Genomic DNA, 24,648 nt, shown 5'->3' with positions numbered 1-24,648 from the left:
ACATTAATCATCAGCGGTATCTTGACATTTTTATTGTTGCCTTAAAACTGCTAGACATACAAGGAACTCTGCAACAGGTGATTGTATACCCATTTTGTTTCTAAATATAGCACCCCCCCCCCAAGGTTGCACCACGTGTGGTTACAGTCCTGCTTACAAATAAAGGTTAACTTAAAATCTTATTAAAGGAGGGCAGCATTTGATATTCGATTCCATACTTGCTATATTTTGTTGTGCCTTCCCTATGCATTTTGTCCGTGGAAATATTTTGTTAGCATTTTCTTGTCTCTTTCGCATTATTGTGCTTTTCATTGTGTATACTTTTTTGCATTATTGTAGCAATATTGCCTCCACATGACAGTAAAGTTGGCATGGCATATATATATTTCCTCTGTGTTGCCTCGTCTTTTGTTCTTTTGTTGCAGCCATGTCCAACCTATGCACAATCAGAGGCAGACTCACTCAGGCATGGCCGTGGGAAAGGGTATAGTGCTAATGGGAACCCAAAGCAGCCCTGGCAATTTTGTCAGGTAAGCCCCCACCCCCCCGACCCCCCGGGGGTGCACTTGTGGGCACTGATGCTTTTGTTACTGGGTGCTGCTATGCTGCAAAACTTCCCCCATAACAAAACCAGCCTCCACCGCTGAAAAAACGCCCCCCACCCTTACAGCCTCCTGGGGAAATACCCTATGCCTGCTATGGTCAGTACAGCCCTGGGTACTGGTGGGGCAGTTTATGTTGGTTTATGGCCCTTTCTAACCTTGAACTGTGGCTCATAAGTCCCCACAAACAGAAACAGAAATGAATAAAGAATCAAAGAATAATTATCATGACAAGCTGTAGGGTAGAGGCCATAGGGTGCCAAAGTAGCCAAAAAATGAAGACTCTGAGAGGTAGGGAAAAAAATGTGGGACGCAAATGGAGTGAGCGTGCAAAGGAAGGAAGATTAATAGAATGGCAATATGGAAAGAAAGTTGGATAGAATAAAAGAAGCAGGCTGAAAAATTGGAACAAATAATAATGGAAGTGAGTGAAGAAAGATAGACAGAAAGAAAATGGAAGGAAGAACAATGGGAAGAAAGGAAGAATTAATGATCAAAATAAAGGCAACAGGAAGAAACGATAAAGAGAACAAAGAAATAAACCTGGTAGGAGGAAAAGAGATAAGGCGTACAGAAAACAGAATGAAATAATGAAAAAAGTGATGAAAGATGAAAAGAGGTTGAAGGAAGAAGAAAAGAGAAAGAATTAACAAATGGGTGGAACCCAACAAGAAAAGGGATGGAATAAAGGGAAGAAGCAAGGACAAGAGGACAGACGATGAGAAGAAAATCGGAAAAAAGAATGAAAAAATAGGAAGAAGGAAAGATGAAAAGAAAATGAAAGAAAAATATAAAGAAGAACAAACAGGCAAAAAGAATGAGAGATGGTACGAAAGAAGGATACACAAACAGAAAGATGGAAAGAGGAATGAAAGGAAGATGGAAAGGAGTAAAGAAAAATTGAAAGTAGAAAAGAAAGATAGTTAGAAAGGGCAGGATAAAAATAATTTAAAGAAAGAAGTCAATGGAGGTACATTCTTTTGTTGACCAAGTTCTTTTTATGCAGTAAAATGCATCATTTTAAACAATTTTTGATATTTTTTATCGTGGAACAATTATCAAAGGCTTCCCTGGGAAATGCCAGGCTCACTCACTGCGCTCCGTTATTAAGTGGCATACAAACTGGGGGTGTATGTTTTTTTCTTCTGGCTTTTCCCTTGGCCATGGGTGCAGTGAGCAAAACATGGCGTGAGTATACATCATGTATACCTTATATACCAAGGAGAATGAAAGGTCTGTGGTGCGTGGTAGTACAGATAGCTGTGAGAACAGGCTCAAACAAGTGTTAGAGTAGCAGTAGGCTGAGATATTCCCATCAAACCACCCATTATTGGCGGAGTATCATCATATGGGATATTTGTGGAACACCCAACTCTACCGCCCAAACCATCAGCTGATGGTGCGGAAGTGGATGAAATAGATACACTCTAGCCAAACTGCTGCTCGTGAAGTGGTAATGAGGGTGTAAGTGCAGTGCTGTGGTGAAGAACTTAAAATTAACGACTCAGACCAAAACAGATTTATTTAGAAATGTCTGAGTGTCAATGTTAAAAACACGCCAGGTAGTTGAAAATAATGACTACACTATGGCGCTGTGCAGGTGGTCAACATGTTTCAGCCTCTTTGACCTATAGTCAGGCTTTCGTCAGGACCTTGATGGTGAGCTACTGCAACATTAGTGCATAAATCCCAAAGCAAAAAGTGAAGAAATATATGTGTTTGGTGATATAATTAGGAATGCCTATATCTACCATGAACTTGGATCCCCAATGTCCATGTGTGAAATGAATATTCTATTTCAATCCTGTAAATATAAACATAAACAAGACAAAAATGCATTCATATTTAAAACCACGTTATCACAAGAAACTGTACAAACCACACTTCAAATAGGGTAAATTATGCCTTATTTGTAGAACAAAGTAAATTATCTCTGTCACAGGATATTATTTAAATAGCTGTGAATACTCACCGAGCTTTTGCGAGGAGACAGACCTCACCTCACCCGGCAACCGCTCGGGAATATGAGGCCCCGCTCTAAGGTGCATAAGAAAGCAAATATTTGTAACAAATTATTATTAAATGCCTCCTCCTGCTAATTCTCAGCATCCTATATCTAGCCCATTAACTGTGAACTTAGTTAGTAAAGACCATGGCACAACCTCCCAGGGACTGGGTGCTCTACTGGGGATTTGTCCCAAAGTAAAACCAGGATAACTACCTGTAGTATGTTTTTTGTAAAAATTAAGCTGCCAGTATAGTCGTATGGCGCAGGGGTAGCCTTACCTGTCCGTCGGTACCTCTCTCAGGCGTCCGAGAGGAAGTGGAGGTACCGAACGGAACAGGGCTCCTCCTTTAAATACCACACCCAATGAGTGTTAATTGCTCGTTAAGTTTGTAAATTGTTCGTCAGGTGATGTAATAGTAGCTCGCTGGAGGCGCGTGTGCGCAACAGGAGCACTCCCCCGATTGCGCATGTGCGCAACAAGAACCCTCTGCAGATAACAGCGAGGCCATGCGTTGTTGTATTAGCCTCGGAGTAATCACTGTTCTGACGCGCATGCGCACTCCGTGTAAACGCGTCTCACATCAAAACTCAGGGAACACTAATCGCTGGCGCTGCCGTGCGTTGAACCCTGTGCTCAAATATCATAATATATGCCTGATAGGTCCCTCGTTTCTATATATATTGTAATGAGAGGGAAACTATATCTATAGAAAAGACGCTGCTGACGTTACAGTTGAATATGCAAAATCGGAGTCAGATTTTCAAGACATCACGATGTGATCAAATATTGGGTTGTCTCTGTCTGAAGAGAGGGGTCTCGTGTCTTGAGACTAGTATGAGCCACATTTGTTCAACCATGACTATACCGATTAATTAATAATCACCCTGAGTTGGAAAAACGGTGGTTATTATCAGTGATTCTATATTCGGTAGATATCAGGGGATTTCTTATATATGTATATATACAGTCGAGCCAGGCACTGTATTGCTTAGATTGAGATCCAAGGAATGGAATCATTCAACCCTATACTGTCGCTACGAAGCCTGAACACCCATTTCTGCTCTTTAACAAACAGAAATCTAGATTTGTCACTAATGTGGGATGGGATATAGGGGTGTTCTAAAATCACCCACCGCAGGTCTTCCACACGATGTTTTTTCTCCAAGAAGTGGTTAGTGAGGCGGGTGGATTGTTTGTGGCACCGGATTGTGCTCTTATGTTCACTGATGCGCACTTTCATTTTCCTCGTTGTGTGTCCAATATACTGAAGTGAACATGGGCAGGTAATCAAGTATATCACTCCTTCTGTGTTACAGTTTGTGTGTTTACGGAGTAACCAAGGTTTTCCAGTACCTATATCAACTTGATCTGTCTTGTATGTTTGTGGGCAGGCACTGCAGGAGCCACAAGGAAAGTGGCCACGTACTGGCTGAGTATTCCAAAGTGTATTGTGCAATTCCGGAGTTTTCAATCTAGGTCTAGTGTGGACCAAACTGTCTTTTATGCTCCGTGCTCTTTTGAAGGAGAATAATGGTGGAGGTATAGTGGTTTGGGCTGTATTGAGAATACCCCAGTGTTTCTGCACCATCTTCTGTATTTTGTTGGACAAAACACTGAACGTGCTAACGAATGTTAGTCTGTCAAGAGGCTCTTTAGTTAATCTTACTTCTAGAAGAGCATCTCTGTTATTATTAGAAGCGCGTTTCCAAGCCTTTCGTACCAAGTGTCACGGGTACTGTCGGTCTTCTAAATGTCTTGATAGAATCCGAGCATGCTTGTCAAAAGCGCGGTGAGTATTCACAGCTATTTAAATAATATCCTGTGACAGAGATAATTTACTTTGTTCTACAAATAAGGCATAATTTACCCTATTTGAAGTGTGGTTTGTACAGTTTCTTGTGATAACGTGGTTTTAAATATGAATGCATTTTTGTCTTGTTTATGTTTATATTTACAGGATTGAAATAGAATATTCATTTCACACATGGACATTGGGGATCCAAGTTCATGGTAGATATATGCATTCCTAATTATATCACCAAACACATATATTTCTTCACTTTTTGCTTTGGGATTTATGCACTAATGTTGCAGTAGCTCACCATCAAGGTCCTGACGAAAGCCTGACTATAGGTCAAAGAGGCTGAAACATGTTGACCACCTGCACAGCGCCATAGTGTAGTCATTATTTTCAACTACCTGGCGTGTTTTTAACATTGACACTCAGACATTTCTAAATAAATCTGTTTTGGTCTGAGTCGTTAATTTTAAGTTCTTCACCACAGCACTTCACTTACACCCTCATTACCACTTCACGAGCAGCAGTTTGGCTAGAGTGTATCTATTTCATCCACTTCCGCACCATCAGCTGATGGTTTGGGCGGTAGAGTTGGGTGTTCCACAAATATCCCATATGATGATACTCCACCAATAATGGGTGGTTTGATGGGAATATCTCAGCCTACTGCTACTCTAACACTTGTTTGAGCCTGTTCTCACAGCTATCTGTACTACCACGCACCACAGACCTTTCATTCTCCTTGGTATATAAGATGTTGTTTTGGGAGATGGAATGATAGGTCTTTAATATATCTCCTTTGACCCTTCTTACACTCTTGTTTGCAGTACATCATGTATACACCATGTCTCAAATGGTGTCTGAAATGGCAGATTGTTTATATTGACAAGCATTGACAAGCATTGCCCTTGAAGGGGATGGAAAGGGCATTAGATAAACAAACTGAAATGCATCCTTTCATGTGCTCAAGGTACTTATTTTAGACATGATGTCCTCATTTATAGTATAATTTATAGTATCAATAAGATACTGTGCATTGTACATCTTTCCTGAAAGACATTACAGTGGGGAGCACGATGGTCAAAATTTAAAATGGCGAAGGGATAGAGAAGGGGGAAGAGTTGAAGTTAGGAAAGGGAAGAGTAGAAGTTACGAAACGTGAGTGATGTGGGGATGGGAGTAAAATGGGACAGAGAAGGCTTGAGTTATTGGACAATGCAAGGGATGGAGGAAAGGACAGTGCGGCACAATGTATATAAGTGATACAGCAATAGAAGAAAAATATAAGAAGAGAGTGCAAGGTTATTAATGATATAATTGAAGCAGGGAAAGGAAATTAAGCAATGGCAGTGATGAAATTGGGACGTGAATGGAGAAAAAAAGTAGTAGTGGAAATGAGATTAGATGAGGCAAGAGGCAGTAAGAGGGAAAAATGATATGGGAAAAACTAGACGGTTCAATTGGGATCATCAAAAGCCTCGAAAGGGTAAAGCAGAACTTGTCATATAGCGACGCGAGAGTCACATTTTCCCCTGATCCAAGTGCTGGGCATTGGTTGATTCCCATAGCAGGTACTGGCTCTGACCACGCCTGCGTATAAGAAATAGAAGCTCATTGCTTTATCTACACAGTGTAACTCCTTGCTGTGTCTTTAAGTGTATCACGAGAAGGTGGACTCATTACCTAAAGATTCTCTGCCTGATAGGTCTCTCACTCTCCTGCATCTATTTGCACTTTCCTTATTGTAGCAAACACCACTGAGCACGAGTCTTTGCCATATAGTAAACCAGACGGGAAGAAAAGATGCTAATGGCCTAATATTAGGAGATAGCAATTTTTGTTTGAAAAGGTTGTCATCAGACTACAGACAAATCTCCCCGTTCAGCCATCTGCGGGCTGTAGCTAGGGTGTAATGTACGGGTAATGCACCGTGTTATTTTTCCAAGGACTCTTTGAAGTCGATGGAAATTGTGCTCTTGTCTATTTAGCTCTACTTTCCTCAGGAAAAAAGAGATGGCATTAATAACCAATGCCCATTATTGCAAATTTGCTCTTTGATCAACTCGCTGCCCCAATTACACCTGCCATTATCTTGGCCTGCCAGTCAAACATTGCCTTGCCAGTCGTGACGTTTGTCAACAGGAAGAGAGCAGTGAGGAGGCTATGTGAGGCTACTGGCCAACATGACAATTGAAACCACGGTTAGACCCTCTACAAACCACTTTGGCTCTGAACCGAGTTGCGATGAATAGGGTGAGCTATTTACCAAACCCTATAAATATGTATACCATTGATTGAGGTATTTACCAGGTGTATTACCTAACTCCTACTCGGAGGTTTAAACTTAGGTATGAAGCATAGCATGCAGAATCCTTTTTGCCACACTAAATTCTGAATGTCTTGCCTTTTTTCTTGTCAATTTCACATGACATTTTCCCCCAATAAAGTTAGGCAGAATTGAAAAAAACGAGCAGAGACAAGATTATTACAGCTTGGAAATCTGATCCCTGCACATACTTCTATTTGCACAACGATTCAAATTTCCAGTCAATTATTTTTCTAAGTGGTTATTGCCTTAGTTCCTAAATATGGGGGCTTATTTATGAAAACTGAGGCATCGCTCTGTGAAAAGAGCGATGCAACAGTTTTCACTCCGCCCTTCTTGCGACATGATGTATGCATCATAAGTACAGTATGATGCATAATGTCACAAGGAGTTACAGATACGTCAGTATTTCTGATGTATCTGTAGGTGCCACAGTGATACATTGCTGGGGTGTGTCTGAAATCAGACGCAACTCCACCAATGTGTCCTTTCACATGGGGCAAGCCCCATGTGAAAGCCTATGTCAATCTTACGGCTGCTATGAAGCAGGCGTAAGATATTGATGCAATGATGTCCTAGATGGCGCATTGAAATTTCATAGATTTCAATGTGCCACTTCTACGAGGTTTTTTGCGGGGGAATGCCCATCCTGCATGCATTATACCTGGCACCGATATAATATGGGGCAGCGGTTTACAAAGTGATGCATCTGCCTAGATGCGTCACTTTGTAAATAGAGCGCAACATGGCACATTTTCTATGCTGCGTGTGCGTCACAAAGTGATGCATCGGCAGCAGAGAAAGTGATGCAAGGGCTCATAAATAAGCCCCATGATGTTTACATAGCAAACAGGCTGTGCATTTACATGTTTAACCGCATGCGTGCGGGCGGAATTCCACCCGTACGCTGAGATTTGCGAAAGCGCACTTTACGTGACGAGCTGGGCTCGTCATCAGCGTAGCAGGAGGCTACCTCATGACGAGCCCAGCTCGTCATCAGCGTCGAAGGGGTTAAGGAGTTTGAATAATTAAGAGATCCGAGTCAGAGATCAGTGCTCCATACATTATGGACAGTCCTGTTAACAGTGCAGGGATGACTCTTCACTGCTTGAATAGGCAATGATGTTATGGAGTATTGATTACTAAAGATTACCTCCCAGTGCCGCTTTCAAAATGGATGACATTTACTTAGGGGAAAAATGTAAAGTTTTCAAATATGGGGACATGGTTTCCAACAGCCGATCCTTCTCCTTCATCGCTCCTAAAGCATGGAATGACCTACCACTACACATAAGAGCCTCCTTCTCACTTCTAGAATTCCGCAAGAGACTGAAGACCTGGCTTTCTGAGTAGTCCCACTAGGTAATGGGTGTGCCTAGACTCACACCTGCACAGTGCCACAATTGCCTAAAGTCTAATAGTGCGTTCAACAAATCTGCATATCTTTGAAATTCCTACATTCAAAAATTCCTAACATATGTAGGCAACAACCCTAGGCAAAATAGCACATTCTGTTAAGTTTGGATATATTTGTATATCAAAATATATCTCAAATTATTAACTTGTCCTCCTCGAGCTCTGTGGCACATTCACATTTACCCACTGTGAGGGTCCATCAGCGTCTTCTGACCCAAATGAGTATTTTTGGTTTGGAGGGCGAGGGTCTGCCCCACATTAGTTGTTAATGGACATAGTATCTTGCAATTTGCTGTACAAACCCTTTAGAGTATGATATATGTCCTGGGTCCTATGGCATTCCACATAATTCAGATGACCTACTGAACTGTGGGACATATTATCAAGGGCCTTAATTCATATGTTAGCGACCTTTTCCGGTTGCTAACGCATGAATTAATTATCGCCCTATTATCAATGCGTAGCTAACTCCGTTTAGCGATGCATTTCAAGCGTTATTCATCGCCCCTACGCTTGGGGCGATGCATAACGCTAATGAGATGCAGGGTGGGCTTTCCCACGTCCAACCACATGTAAAATGTGGTTGGAGGTTGGATCGCCTTATTCACAAGGCAGGCCTTGGGAGAAGGAGACCTGTGATAAACGCGTCTATCGCAGGTCTCCGAACGCCTGCTTTTAGTACGTGTTAGGCATTGCTAACATGAGGGGGTGGATCCTAAAGCTGAATCCACCCCCCCCATATTATCAAGGCACACATTAGCGCATGAAAACAGCGCTTGTTTCCACGCGCTAATGCGACCTATCGACGATTTCACATCGCCTGTTGGCTTTAGCGTTGAAAATACGCTGCTAACAGGCGGTGTGAAATCGGCGATATATTTTTCCACGTTATCAACGCTGTGCGATATTTTTTGCACAGCGTTGATAATATGCCCCTGTGTCTTTGATTTTGGCTCGTTATGGAGGGCTGGTTGTCAGAATATAATGTACGTATAGTCTGGCATAAATATTGTGTCCTAAATTTTGTTTACAACAGTACCAACCTACTGGCTGTCAGTTTTCTACTATTCACTCCAATCGGTGATTTTTTGTTGGATATATTTCTTTCACAATATTTAAATCAGACAGTATTCTCCCAGTCAAATTCCATGGCTAAATCTTGAGGACTTTCTCAGAATGGCAGTGTTTACTACCTTTCAATTGGTGTGTATCGACATGTGTTGGGTAGTCCTTCAGTGGTTTATAGGTGAAGTTTTCCTTGTCTGTCTGTTTCACTGTGATCTTCTGCCATTGGTTCTAAGTCATGTTAATAGTGATCTGCCAATACAATGAGAATGTATCCCATTCTCATGTACCCAATCCTTATAATTTTCTGTCCTGTTGCTTCACGTCCTGCTACACTTTGAGGCTTATTGAGAGATTGTGGGTGGGCTATTCCGTCTCACAAGTGCTGTATATCCAGTCCAGCGTATTACAAGTGCTTTATGGCCTACGGCACTTGAAATACGGCAAACTTTGTATCAGTGGTGGCTGCAAATTGACAGGGGTGGTGGGTGGTGCATGAGTGACAAGGCTGGGGGAAGGAATACAAAAATCACTTACCTGGGTAAGATTGCTGCGACAGCGCCCCATCTCATCTCCTCTGATTCCGAGAATAGAAGCAGGAAGCACACAGGCTTCCCCTAAGCCAATCATGAATGCTGTTGTCACCATGACAGCAGCGTCATGATTCGTCTGAGCAGACGAGGACTTTGAGCCTGTGCATGTTCTCACCAGGCTGTGCATTACAGCCTGGTGGAGAATATGCAGTGTGCTTGAGTGTTTGACCGGCCCAGGATGGCCAGCTAAACCATCATGCTCACTTAAATACTCACCACTCCTCCCCCTTCCCCGCACAGCCCTGCACTGAGAACTGAGCAAGTACGAAAAAATAAAATGATAATAACAATGCATTGTTATAATTTTATTTTTCCTTTTTGAACTGCTCAGAGGGCAGTGGAGTGATGCAAGTGGGGCAATGCTCCTCTGCCTTAGCAGGGAAGCTGCCACTGCTATTTATCCTCCACCTCATGTTGTAGTATACCATCCTCAATAACTATAAATAAGGCCCTTTGTCACGGTCCTTTCAGTCCCAATGCAATGTTCATGATACTTGTATTAGTCATCTACTCTTACTCGGATAAGATATCCTTGTCTACCTTTCTCCAGTTTCCATCAGTCCTATTTTTTTGCCACTTGACATTGCCACTGATATATTAAAATGTCTGGTATTTCTAGTCCTAAGGTTCTTTTACTCTCAGGCTCTGAGTCTTTTTTGTGGTGACAAAAGTAAGTGGTATGATTGTCTTCAGATTCTTATTTTCCCACGTCTCAGAGTTTGCACCTCTCACACATAAAACTAGAACCACTGACTGTTGTAGTCCCTAGCTTTGCCAAACCAAGTGAATGCAAAAGCAGAGCACAGTCAACAGTGCAACCTGAGAGCCAAAAAGGTGATGAAGTTCTGTCTTCCATCTTCATCAACTCTAACATCTTTGAGCTAGAAATCTGCTGACAAGCTCATTGCAACCCAGCATCTTTGGCTTCCCATAGTACTTGTCCACTGTGATGCCAAGATACTGCTCTGTCATGGGCTAACAGGTGTGCGTCTGTGTGTGAGAATGGGTATCTGCCTGTCTGGGTGCCTAAAAGAAGAGAAGTTGAAGTTGTATTTTGATATTGAATTAATGGCGGCCTCCGCAAATAGAGTGGTGAGGCGGGTGGAGGGAGTGCGGGGGGTCACGCTGGGGGGGACTATAAATAATATTTTTTTTAAACTTACTTTTTGCTCCTCCAGCTTTGCACCACGTTTGCTGTCTCTTCTCTTCCTGGTTCCCAGCAGCCCCTGGAACAGACTTCAATCAAATACCGGTGCTGCAGAGCAGCGCCGGGTTTGGTCTGAGCGGGCTGAAAAGACGCCCTGCTCAGACCAGGGAGTCTGTGCGTGTTGCTCCAGCCCGGCTGCTCAATGCAGCTAGCCTGGAGTAAAACTAAGTGCGCATGTGTGTTTTGGTCAGCCTGAGATGGCCGGTCATTGCGGAGGAGCCGCTGTACTATTGAATCCTATGAATGGTATTTTACCAGTGATTGTTTGGTGTTGCATAGTCTAGTGATGTGGTAGGATAGTAAGTGGAATGATGATGACGGAGTGCTGGGTTGTATGTTATTCCATGTTGAAACATGCTTTGGTGTGGTATGCCATAGTTTGGTTCTGTTGGTGCACAGTGAAGATATTTAGCTTCTGGATGTTTTGCATATTTTCGAAATACCTTTGCTGTGATAGGTCAAAATAGGTTGCATCAAGGGGTGTCTTGTCTTGTGAAAGTGATGACCTTTAGTTTGGTGCAGGGGTGGTGTGATGTGGGGTCTGAAGGATGGTGTGGTGTATTGTGATAAATGAAATATGTTATGTGGTGTAATGTTTTCGGATGGGAAGTGATATGGCTAAATTTGCTGTTAAAATTGCATACCTTTTATGGTACAATGTAGGAATGTTTCTTTATTACATATGCTTTTATGTTGGTATTTGCTGCACCGAATAAAGCTATTTTGAAATTGATATATAGTGGAATTGCTTTGTATGTGATATGTGAGGTACGGTAAGATTGACATGTAATCAGATGGTTTTTATATGGTGTTCTATGGACGCATCGTGTGTGGCAAGTAAGGTTTTCTGTAGTCAAGAAACATATTAATGTAACTGAATTTGGAAAATATAAATTATAATGAAAATTTTTGAAATATGCTTTTTTATGTTTAAAACTATAGTCGACAGTGACATTATTAATCCCTTACAGTGCAGAAAGTTCTGTTATGTTAAAAATATTCACTTCGATGTCCACTTTCCTCATTGTCTCACTTAATAGTCTTCTAACTGAATCCTTTGCAGATTGCAACAATTTTCTATTCCCTAATTAACTTCAAAAACTGATGTACGCATTAAATGTCCATTTTAGTACCTCTGTTTTAAGTTACAAGGATGGTTCATAAAAAATGTACTGTTTCTGAATTTTTCTAATTAAACATATGTCATTGTGTGAGCGTCCATATTACCTGTTACTGTGGATAATGAAATGTTATATCTTTCAGCAACTCTTAGTTGTATTTCACTATTCCTAAAGTCTAAGGGGCAGAATTACTAAGGGGCAGATTTACAAGCCACTCGCGCCACCAGCACATCACTTTTTGTGACGTACTGGTGGCGTATCCTACTGGTTTATATTTACAAAGACAGGAAAAGCCACACTGCGTGGCTTTGCCTGTGCTTGTAAATATGCCACTTTACAGGCAGCACTTTGCGTGAAAGAGGCGTTCCATGGGTGTTGCTGTGGGTGCTCCCACGCAACACCCATGTAACGAGACACATTTCCAGATTTACGAGGAATTGTAAATCTGGAAATGCGCGTGAATGCTACGCCTCCCCAGGGGCGGCGTAGGGAGGCGCAACAAGGTGAAATGTTTTCATTTCTCCTCGTTTTTCCTCTTTTAATGCGTGCTGAATTCTACAGCACTTATTGAAAGAGGAAAAGACCTGTAGTGATTGTTTTGGTGCAGGAAGGTGCCCGTTTCTGCACAAAAGCAATCTTCCCACGATGCAGGCATCCTTGCACCATGGTGCAAGGGTGCCGGTGCATGGGTGCAGTTTGTGCACCAGCACAGGGGGATGCACAGAGATTCGACATTTGTTGTAAATATATTGCATCCCCATGCTTTGAAAGTCACTCAGTGCGGCGCAGCCAAATGGCTTGCGGAATGCACTGAGTCACTTTCATTGTAAATCTGCCCCAAAGATTTTATGCCAGCAAAAGTAACGCAAATCGGTGTAAAATATTTTGTCTGATTTTCTTTCCAGAGCCAATGTGAAAGTAACATAATGCAGCACATAGCAGTGCTTTGCATTACTCAGTACCAAAGGGGCATACCATGGGAGGTGCATGGATGTTCCCATACAACCACCCAAAGTTTCTGACACTAAACCCAATTTATTAAATTAGGTAGACATGGTTTAGTGTCAGAAAAAAGCACACACTTCAACCAGGCACAATGAAGGAGAAATGCTTTTTATCTCCTTTATTTTCTGACTTCATGTGTGCCTCACTGTACAGCACACATACAAAGTGGCAAAATGCTTAAAAATAGTGGAAGCATAGGAATTTGTACTGGAAGGGTATCCTTCCAGTACAAAACCTATGCTTGACTCACCGAGCCACCCTTACACTATGGTGCAAAGGTGTCTGCTTGACAGACAGCAGCTAATTTCAGCACCAGCGCTAGAAAGAGGAGAGGAGAGTACCATATTTCATTAAATTTGGCGCTCTCCTGCTTTTTTCTTCTCAAGCTGTGCAGCGCAGCATTTTCGGCTGCTGCACTGGTCTGCATGACAAATTGGTAAATCGAACAGTAAGCTGTTGCTGCTTATGTCACCAATCCCTCATGTGTAGGTTTTATGATTTTAGGGCACCTGCATTGGTAAACAACGTTTACCACGATTCTTTTTCCCCGCAGGGAATCACAACACGGTTGTTACAATGACCGCGTTGTAATTCCGCATACCATTGCTCCGCAAGTCGGAACAATGACTTGCAGAGGGGGGCAGGTGTTGGATTTAAAATCCAACACCTTCCCTATTGTCCGCACAGACTGGAGTTGGAATAGTAAATGATACTATTCCAACATCTAGCGCCCTCCCTCCACAAGTCGTTGTTTCGACTTGCGGAGTAATGGTATGCGGAATCACAATGCGGTCGTTGTAACGACCGAGTTGTGATTCCCTGCCGGGAGAAATACCGCGGGATAACAGCATACATTTCCGGCATTCCCCCATTTCAGGACTTTCGCTGAAAAGTAAAGTTTTGGTCTAGAATGTCCAAAACAGTCTGAATGCCAAACTGTGATTGAAATTTCTTCATAAAGCAAGAATAATTTTGACTTGTGCTCTTTATTATTAAAATTGAACCTGCAGAAAAGATGGTATATTGGACAGAAAGCAATGAAAGAAGTAAAGAAGAGCTTTTGTTAGTATAAAAATACTTACCAATTAGAAAGCCAACACTTTTTTCTTCCTAAGTAAGCATCAGAACCTAAGGCAAACCAAATATGAGCTATCATTTAGGAAATCGTTAAAAACAACCCTTTTCTAACTGCAAACTTATCTGTCTGAAACCTGGTTTTCATAGCGCTGGGAGGCCCTTCGAGGTGGCCATGTACTTAAGAAATCATAGTGAAAAGAACAGAATAGAGAATTGAACAGTTTTGTTCCCATTCGAATTGCACTTCTAAATATTAAGATTTTATGATTTCCCACAGCAACAGAAACTTTCCTGAGTGCCTCCCACACATTTTGTACTGCAGTATTTATTGATGGCTGCCAACCTTCATAGAAAAACTTGCATTTACAATGCAACGGACTCGCCTTTGCAAAAGTTAGAGCTATTGGCATTGTAAATGGCAAACCTTTTATTTATGGGTTGGTTTTGAAAACAGATAAATAAATGGCATTGTCATTTATAATGCCAATAGCTTTAGCTCTCGCAAATGTGAGACCTATTGCATTTGCACATACACACACCCACACACCCCTCACACACACAGAGCCACACACACACAGAGCCACACACACACACAGAGCCACATACACAGAGCCACACACACACACACACACACACACAGCCACACACACACACAGAGCCACACACACAGAGCCACACACACACAGAGCCACACACACACACAGAGCCACACACAGAACCACACACACACACAGAGCCACACACACACACACAGAGCCACACACACACACAGCCACATACACACAGAGCCACACACACGCAAAGCAACGTGATGTGTTACCACAATAGACCCTGCCACTCACCAACCAATGCCCGGAATCTTCACCCCTCACAAGACAACACAAGAACCAGCCACAATTAACCACACACCACTAAACAACCACCCCAGACAGCACCAACCACAAGCTCTGACAAACCCAGAATGTATCACAAAACAACCCCACACCGGGCAACCAACCTCAGCCACCCCGGGCACATTTCTGCAACGCAAGATCTCGGAAAGATAGCACAGCAAGTTAAGCTCTTGCTGCTGTCCCGCTCACGGCGGGGGCTGCTAGGGGCATGAGGGTTGGTTTATGCATGGGGGTGAGGGAGAACTGACCTATCGACAAGACCCCCCTCCTCCATTGCCAAGGGCCCCAGCTCACATTCACCCCTTGGGTGGGCACTCCGGACAGCGACCCGATGGGGGTCTGGGCAATTGGAGAAAACTGATAAATATAAGATTTTGGGGGGTCACAGAGCCGAGTCTTCGGGGCCCCAGATCCCACTTCGGTCAGATGAGCCATCGATCACACAGATGAGTGTTCCGTACAACTAACAATACACACCCACCCCAAACAGAGCGCTTCTTTCCATCACAGCGATGCCATGCGATCAGTGTACAGCGCTGTGACTCCGCACACTGGCATGCAGCACTCCAAATAACACTCACTCTCCTGAAGTGTTCCACACAATTTACACCCACCCCAGACACGGAGCACTTCCCTCATCACAGCGATGCCATGCGATCAATGTACAACGCTGTGACTCCGCACACGGGCATGCAGTGCTACCAATAACACAAACTCTCCTGAAGTGTTCCGCACAACTCACAATTTACATCCACCCCAATCACGGAGCGCTTCCCTCATCAAAGCGCTGCCATGCGATCAGTCTACAGCGCTGTGACTCTGCACACGGGCATGCAGCGCTACGAACTCTACCTCTTCACAGCAGTTGGAGGGGTGGCTTACCTCGGTGCACCCAGCTGAGGGATATACAAGCCATCAGCAGCACCGCCAGGGCCAGTGAGAGCTTCATCGTAGTCAGGTTGATACCAGCCCCAGACCCCATGAACATGTGTGTCCGAGCGCAGGGTCCGAGTCCAGTCAGAGCCCGGGGTCCGTCAGAGCCAAGAGTCCGAGCACAGGGACCGTCTCTAAAGAACCCTCGAGTCCTGGGTGCCAAGAAGCCTTCTACTGAGCACCGCTCGCCAGCTTCTGTTGGCTACTGGCCCAGCCCCTGATGAGCTTGCACTGAAATAGAGCTTGTCTCCCAAACACAAACATCTACCAAGCAGGATATCCAGTCTGAGCAACGAGCGTGGGAGGGAGTAAGATCCTGGCATCTGTGAGGACATCTCACTCTAGGACCTGCTTCTCCTTCCGCCACGGTGAGAGCTTGTGCACAGCACCCTTGTAGTCAACACACAAGACTCTCTCGCCTTGGCCTGCTCTGACAGGCGAGTTGTTTACGACACACGGAAGTACCGCATCACAGCTCATAGATCACGTACATTGGTGGGGGACAACACCCCTGCACAGTGTGGCGAGGAGGACTGAGACGGCTGAATCCCTCGGATATAAATAACACGTAAGTTCATGAAGGGCCAAGGGAGCAGGTGGGGTGCAGCCCAGAGCTCCTCGTGCAGCGACCAGCAGGTCAGAATGAGTGCAAGGGATGCCAAAGGGCACTTATACGGCAGCCTCGGAGTCACATATCACTTGGATATGTGACCTGAGACTCTTTGGACCATGTCCAGTCACACACTGAGCATGGCACTTCAGTCGGGGGTCAGCCCTAACCCTCTATTCCTAGTCTTGGTCTCTCATTTTCTGAATGTAAGAAAGGCTGAAGACAAAGCCCCCGCTTCGGAGAGAGGCCTTGACTTCTGAGGGAAGTGCTTGGAATCGCACATGGTGCCCACCTTTAGCGAATGTCTGTCTTTGTAGGAGCACGCTCGGGATGCACATTTTATTACTGGAAGACTGTAAATAAATAAATGCTTCACTTTAAGCGAGATGTAACAAGCAGTAGTGAGAAAACTCGCTTGCCACGACTCAGACGTTTCTCATTTGGAGCCGTTCCCATTCGGACTGCCTCAGCCTGACTTGCTGCTGGTATAAAAGGTTCCTTATCTTCTTTATGGGGCCATCTGGACCCATAAAGAAGATAAGAAACCTTTTACGCCAGCAGTAAGTCAAGGAGCCCAGTCTGAAAAGGACGGGGCTTAAAGAGAAAGAAGAACGTCACTAGGACCTCTTCTCCAATGGCTGGCCACCGTTTAGCATGAACGGTGACGCCAGCCAATGGAAAAGAGGGGCTGGGCTTAACCTCGCTAGTGAAAATCCCTCTATGTCATTAAATCTCGCCAGCTCGACTGCGCAGGTGCGCAGTCTTTCGCAGACCGAGAACTAAAAAGGATGTGCTTGCCCTTAGTTTGTTAGGCCGAGCAACATTGTTGCCTTCATCCACAGCGAGGCAGTCAAAGGTATTGCCTTCACCTGAGGCAAATTAAACCTACCCGGCCCTCTGCAAGCCTTGTTATCCAGCTGGTTGACAAAATGTTTCACAGAATTTTGTTCGGAGTCCTGTAATCCGCCCTGTGCAGGTCACAAGTGTAAGGAGGAGATTGGAGACTTGACAATGTCGGAACACAGACAAGCTTCCATTGAATGAAACAGTTCTTGTGATGGGCTTGAAGCTTGGGGCAGGGAGCGGGGACACAGGACTTTAGATCTGGAGGTGTTTGCAGCATGCAATGTGGGACACCTGTTAAGTGGTATTTGTCTACCCACTGCCCCTCGTGCCTGTAGGTGAGTCAAAATTGAGTGTTCATGCGTCTAATGGGCAATAAGGCTTGCCTTCTTTAATTTAAGATTAATGATTACATTTTCAAAAGCAGGCTTAGTTAAAAAAGAAATAGGAAGTTGCAATTCGACTAACTTCCTTTAATCCAAAATGTAAACTCTTGAGAAATGTTGCTCTGTGACCATATCTCCAGCTTCGTTTGCTTACTAAGGTCACTAGCATTCATACAGAACAAGGTTCTAAGGTGGCTGAGAGGTATGTCCTGGTAGTTCTGAGGATCTGATTAAATAATACCTCACACCTTCCTGTATTTGTAGTGGATGGCTCTTACATCATATTGCAGGTGAAGAAGGCATTCAGAAATTATCTATCCATCTTTTATTTAAAGATTTTTTAGTCAAAATTCAAAAGATTACCAGAATGGATGCCATTAATTTGAATAGTGAGCCTGCCATTTCTGCAACCTTTTACTGAGCACTTCTACCTCAAGCCTAGCTTCAAATGTGAACTAAAACGCAAGCTCACCCTGCTCAATAGAGTTCTTGATGTTCTAGATATTAGTAACCAGTTGTATAACTTTCTTTTCTCCACAGGCACTTCCTGAAGGACAGACGGCATCCTGGGATACAGCCAAGGAGGACGAAAACCGCAATAAGAACAGATATGGTAACATAATTTCCTGTAAGTGCAGATTCAAGACGTGCTTAAAGGGCCTATACACTGTACAAACACACTAGGCAAGTAAGACATAGTAAATCCATTAAGTTCCAGTTCACAGGGGTCGCAATTGCCCAAGTTATTCATCATAATCACGGACTATGTAAATGATTCCCTTTAAGATCCCCACTTGGATTGACAGAATATCTGGCTTGGAGCTGGCTCTAAGATAGCAATGCTGGACTCGCATTTGGTCTTCAGATGGACAGTGGGATCTTTATTACAACATCCAGATTAAAACCTCTGCAATCTGTGTTAAAATACCTAACCGGGTGAATCTGCCTTTAACTCTGTAGATGATAGATATATCTTGATTGGCTCGGTGTTTCTACTCTAATGCTTTCAGAATAAGACCTTTTAACTTTCTACATATTTGCCTTATGCAACAGACTTGTGGAAAGAGACTTCTTGATTGCCTTTCAGTTATTGTCTAGCATGACTTTCACATCTAGTCATGCTAATAAAGCAGCATTGCATTGTATTGCAGTGCACGTTCTGTCTATTTGTGTGCTTGTCTTGTAAATTGCTCCCTAAGCATGTGAGGCTGTATATTCTTGTGTATTAGCATGTGTCTCTTAGCATATGATGCCTTTTTTTATTTGAGCATGTGTCTTTAGTCAAGGGTTTCCAGAATATATAATTACACTGTGTGTCTAAGACTCTTATGTACCTGCCTTAAACATACAAGAATAGGACTCCTGGTAGAGTCACAGATTGGGTTCACTGCCCCAGTGTGCATCCTTTACTATTTGCACCCAGAGCCGGCCTGTGCAGTTTGCCCAATGACAGAAATGCACTGTTCCCACAGAGAGTGAACCGGCGACTACACTGAGAATGTGGTAATAGGTAGGGAAAAAAATATAACACCTAATACTCACTTATATCTAAGGCTCAAACCCAGAACACAACCAAAGGTTACTGAAAACAACACTGCCTTTTTACATTTTGTAAAGTCAGTGTTACCCAGTCATAGATTGCCTTGCCATCGGCATGTATCATGGTATACTGTGGTATACCATGACACAACATATAACTATGTATTTTTACAGTTATTACTTTAACCGTACTTAACGTATTTACACCTACTACCAAAGATTATCAGTTACACCTCATACTCAATATTCCTGCAACATTATATTTACATCTGTTCATCCACTTTCATGCTACATCTTGTTCAACTACCACACCCCACTTCATACCACATCTCTTTATGCCACTCAAATCTACGCCACTCCATTGTACGCTTTCCGCTATACACCTCTCCACTCTACGCCATTCTATTGTGTGCAACTCCACTGTACGCCACTAAGTGTTATGCTGTTCCACTCTGTGCTACTCCATACCACTCCAGTGTATGCCATTCCATGCCACTCTTGTGTACGCCATTCCACTAGTCGACTGTACGTCTTTCCACTCTATTCCACTACACTCTTTGGCACTCTGCTCCGCTATATGACACTCCATTCTATGCTAATACACCATACACCACTCCACTCTATGGCACTCCAGTCTACACCGCTCCAATGTACGCCACTCCACTCTACGCTACGCTATTCCACTGTACGCCACTCCACTCTACACTATTCCACTGTATGCCACTACAATCTACACCATTCCAGTCTTGGCTCTCCAGTCTACACCTCGTCACTGTACTTCACTCCACTCTAAGCCACTCCATTTGATGCTATTCCAATGCAGGCAACTCTATAGCATGCCACTCCTCTCTATGCTATTCCACTTCCAATCCACTCTACACCACTCCACTGCACACCAATCAACTCTAAGCAACTGCACTTCACACCACTCTGCTCTACAGTACCACATTCTGTGCAATTCCACTGTAAACCACTCCATTCTTCACCACTCTTGTCTATGCCACTCCACTGTATGCCACCACACTTTACACTACTCCACTCTATGCTGTTTCACTGTACGCAACTCTACTGTATGATACTCTGTTCTATGCTATTCCACTTTACACTACTCCACTCTTTACCACTGCACTATGCGCCACTCCACTGTGTGCTATTCCACTGTACTCCATTCAACTGTATGTCACCAACCTCTACATCACTTCACTCTATTCCAGAGGTCTTCAAACTTTTGGATGCCGAGACCCCCCTGTCAACATTTTTAAACGTAAGGACCCCCTCCTGACAAACATTTCTAGAATTTGGTACTCTTCATTATCGATATCCATACACGCCCCCAGTTCCCACAGAAAATCATTTTTACAGTGGGGAAATATTATTTAACAGTGATTAGCATGTCAAAGATTTGTGGGTGACGAATCAACATTAAAAGGAGTCCACCAGACCATTAAACAGGCCAGCAAGCAACCACAAAAAGCCCACACACTGACCTGCCTGGCCACCCCTTTGGGCACTGCCAGCCTGTCCTGTAGGCAGGGCTACTGGAATTATGAGGCAAGGGAGGACCAACTTATGTGGCAGTTTTAAACTTGTATAGGGCGAGCTGTATAAGTGTTTTGCAAGGAATCGGAAACTGCATGCATTTATGCTTGCTGCAGGCAATATTTGTGGTCATAGCACAGACATTAACAGTAAAAACAGTTCACCAGACCATACAACAGGCGAGCAAGCAGCCAAAAAATAAAAATGCCCACACACTGACCTGATTGGCCATCCCTTTGGACACTGCCAGCCTGCCCTAAAGGCAGGGCTCCTGGAATTATGAGACAGGGGAGGGGAGGGCCAAATTATGCAGGAGGGTTGATTGAGTTGTGTGGTAAGAACATGTAAGTAATGCTATGAGATGCAGCATATTTTGGGATAGTATTGCTTCATTATTTTGACATTTTTTAAAAAGGGTAACACTAAGCAAAGATTTCACCTCATCAGTGCCAGTTTATAACCAAAGTACAGCAATAAACAACAGAAAGATGTCTAGTCATCCTTTGTGAAGGGCTTTCCACTCTACAGTGTTGCCACATTAGAAGCTCACCTGGCCCTGGCCGGGAGCAGCATGAGTCCCTTAAAACCCTAGCGGTGTTGTGCAAAGTTAAGCAGTTCATACACACATCTTTCCTCTCACCCTGTCCCCTTTATCCCTCTCTCCCTCTGCAGGCCATTTTCTTTTGCCCCTTTTTACAACTTCTGAACTCTCCCCATTCAACCTCTCACTGCACCTTTAATCATCTCTCGCTGTTCTGTTTTTTCAATCCCCTCTTCTCTAACAGTCTCTCCTATTTATCTCATGGCCTCCCTGGCCCCGTCTCCTCCCTCAACCCTTATCACTTCTCATTCACCTCAAGTCTCTCCCTTCAAATTTGTGTCCTATCTATTTGTATCTTACACTTCTCCAGTCCTGCCATTCTTCGTTTCCGTCTCTCCTTTGTTCTTCCACACCTTCTTGAACTGACGTTCCTCTCTCCTGTTACCTCAGCACCCACCCCAGTACTCCCTCTATTCCCCTTTCGCTGCTCTCCCTCACCAACGTCGCAACAAATTCTCTTTATACCTCATGGATCACCTCTCAGCTATCTTCTCTCACCCTTTAATGGTAGCTCTCCCCTCTGCCTTCACTTTTCTCTGACACTCACCTCTTGTGTTTCCGCAATTCCTTTGCCACTTCACATTTCTCTTCATCCCTGACCTTTCAAATTGAATTCTCTGACTCCCTTGCTGCCCTCCTCACTTCTCTCCTCTGTCTTCTCTCATCTGTCTTCTCCAGTCCCATCTCCTCTCACCCTCATCTCTCCTCACCTCTCTCATCTTCCCCTCTCACCCCACCCACGTCTCTCACCTTGCCTCCCCTCACTTCTCTCACTTTATCCACCCCTTCTCTCCAGTCCCCGCTCACACCTGCATCACGCCTCTCACCTCTAGCGCCACACCTCTCTCCTTGGCTCCCATTCGGCCTAACATACCCCCATCTCCCGTCAGTTAAAGTATGTCTGGCCCTGTCTTTCAATACGTAATTTAATCACACACAGACAGTGCCTTGTCAGTCCAGGCTCCTCTCCTTCATCCCTACAGTGTTACCCCCCCTTCAAACCCTCCTCTGGCCCAACCAAGCACACTACTCTTCTGTCAGATGCATGATGGCAGTGCCGTGTCTAAAGGGGGAAGAACACCTGCATCCTTCACAACAGCCGCACTGGCCCAACCCTGCCTTGGGAAGAAAGTAAAAGGCACAACCATAGCACACAACATGTGACGCCTCTGGTTGGATTCCCTGCTTTTTCATATGTTGAATACTCAATGATAACACATGACTGAGTTTTGTTAAGAATGGCTAGTTTTGTGTTCAAGAAACCTTTTTTGTTTGAGAAGGTTGTTCTTTCCGGTGGCGCAGGTGGCAGTGTGATTGCCTACCCTGTGAACTATAAAGTTCAGATGGAAGTGTCAGATTGAGAAGCATTTGGGATAACATTGCAATATAAGTTGAATAAAAGACATCAGTAAATTAAACTTGTGCGATTTACCAAATGTAACTGGCTTGGTAGATGCCACGACAGTGCACAGTGGGGTTTTAAGGCGTGTAGGCAGTTGTCAAGGAGAACTGAGCTGATTATGGTAATTGATAACAGTAAGTTCCCTGCACAGGTGCGCAACGCCCATTTGGCTCAAAGGGCTTCAGCTCGCCCTCACCCTCGTTTGTGTCAGCCCGGACTGTGACAGCTTCTCGGACACACACACAGACAGTTGTTGCCGTCTCACTGCAGCCTCACCCGAGTACTTCACAGGTCTTTAAAAGACCATTTACATGTTAACGAGGCTTTGTTGTTCACTTCTTTCACTCCTTCTAGAGCCCCTGCATCTTCAATCTACCAATTGCTGAAAGGAATTACCCCCCTCGAAGGTTTTATTAGCCCCCGCTCCTGAAACGTGACTCTAGTTGCGTCTCTGGCCCTGAATACACACTAACAGGGAAGCAAGTACACAGAGAAGTGTTTCCGTTCGCACATAGTGCATTTACCTCTGGGGTCTGGTCCTTAGCTTTTGTTATGATTAGCCCATTTTGTCTTCGAAAAAAACTTTTTATTTTAAATGATTGGTCTTTCCGGTGCCGCAGGTGCGAGTCTGACTGCCTCCCCCCTTCCAAATCCTGCAACTCCACCCCACCCCAGAGCCCGGGACAGCCTATGTGAGCTTTCCTCAAGCCAAAACTTAGGTCAGAGTTCGGCAACAGATTACAGCGAGGGCACAGCAGAGGACTTTTTCAAAGACAGCATTGGGGAAAGGCGGGCGTGAAAATAAAGAAGTGTTTTGGATTCCAGTTCCAGGCAGAAGTGCAACTGGGAATGCGCGACCCCCTATCTATGACACCACGCCCCCCCTGGGGGTCGCGCCCCACAGATTGAAAACCCCTGCTCTAGTCTAATCCAATATACACCACTATACTGTACCTCAATCCACTGTACGCCACTCCACTGTGCTCCACTCCACTCTCTACCACTCCACTTCATGAAATTCCACTGTGCACAACTCTACTGTATGCCAATCCACTCTACTCTATTCTACTGTATGCCACTCTAGTCTATGCCATTCCACTATATGCCACTCCACTGTACAGTATTCCACTGTACACCACTGCACTATATGCCACTCCACTCTACACCATTGCAATCCATGCCACTTCACTGTATTCTAGTCCACTCTATGAACCTCCACTGTATGCCACTCCACTCTATGCTATTCCACTGTACATCACTATGCTGTAACTTACTCCATGCTGTGTCACTTCAATCTATGCCACTCTTCTATCCACTATTCCGATCTATACCACTCCATTCCACCCTACGCTAGTCCACTATATACTCTATGACACTCCACTTTACACTTCTCCATTCTCTGCTATTCTGCACTGCATCACTCCGTCGTACACCACTCAAGTCTATGCCACTCAAATGTACGCCACTCCACTCTACGCTAGTCCACTATGCGCTATTCCACTTTAAGCAACTCCAGTCTATGCCACTCCACTCTACACTACTCCACTGTATGCCACTCCACTGCACCACACTCCACTCTACACCACTCCACCCTGCACCAGTCCTCTGTGCGCTACTTCACTGTGCAGCACTCCACTGTACCACTCTCTATTCTGCTCCACTCAACTCCACTCTTCAACACTA

The 24,648-nt window shown here is 44.2% G+C and overlaps 1 protein-coding gene across 1 annotated transcript in view; it reads left to right on the top strand.

The window, feature by feature from the left end:
- PTPRT (protein tyrosine phosphatase receptor type T) overlaps positions 1 to 24,648 on the top strand; it is a 1,693,536-nt gene that overhangs the window by 1,499,553 nt on the left and 169,335 nt on the right. Inside the window, exon 21 of the mRNA XM_078652140.1 lies at positions 18,425 to 18,512. Coding sequence (XP_078508266.1) covers positions 18,425 to 18,512 — 88 coding nt within the window. The remainder of the gene's footprint in view (positions 1 to 18,424; positions 18,513 to 24,648) is intronic.

Source organism: Lissotriton helveticus, chromosome 7 (assembly GCF_964261635.1).
Source record: "Lissotriton helveticus chromosome 7, aLisHel1.1, whole genome shotgun sequence".
Taxonomy (NCBI): domain Eukaryota; kingdom Metazoa; phylum Chordata; class Amphibia; order Caudata; family Salamandridae; genus Lissotriton; species Lissotriton helveticus.
This window is presented reverse-complemented; position numbering and strand designations above follow the sequence as displayed.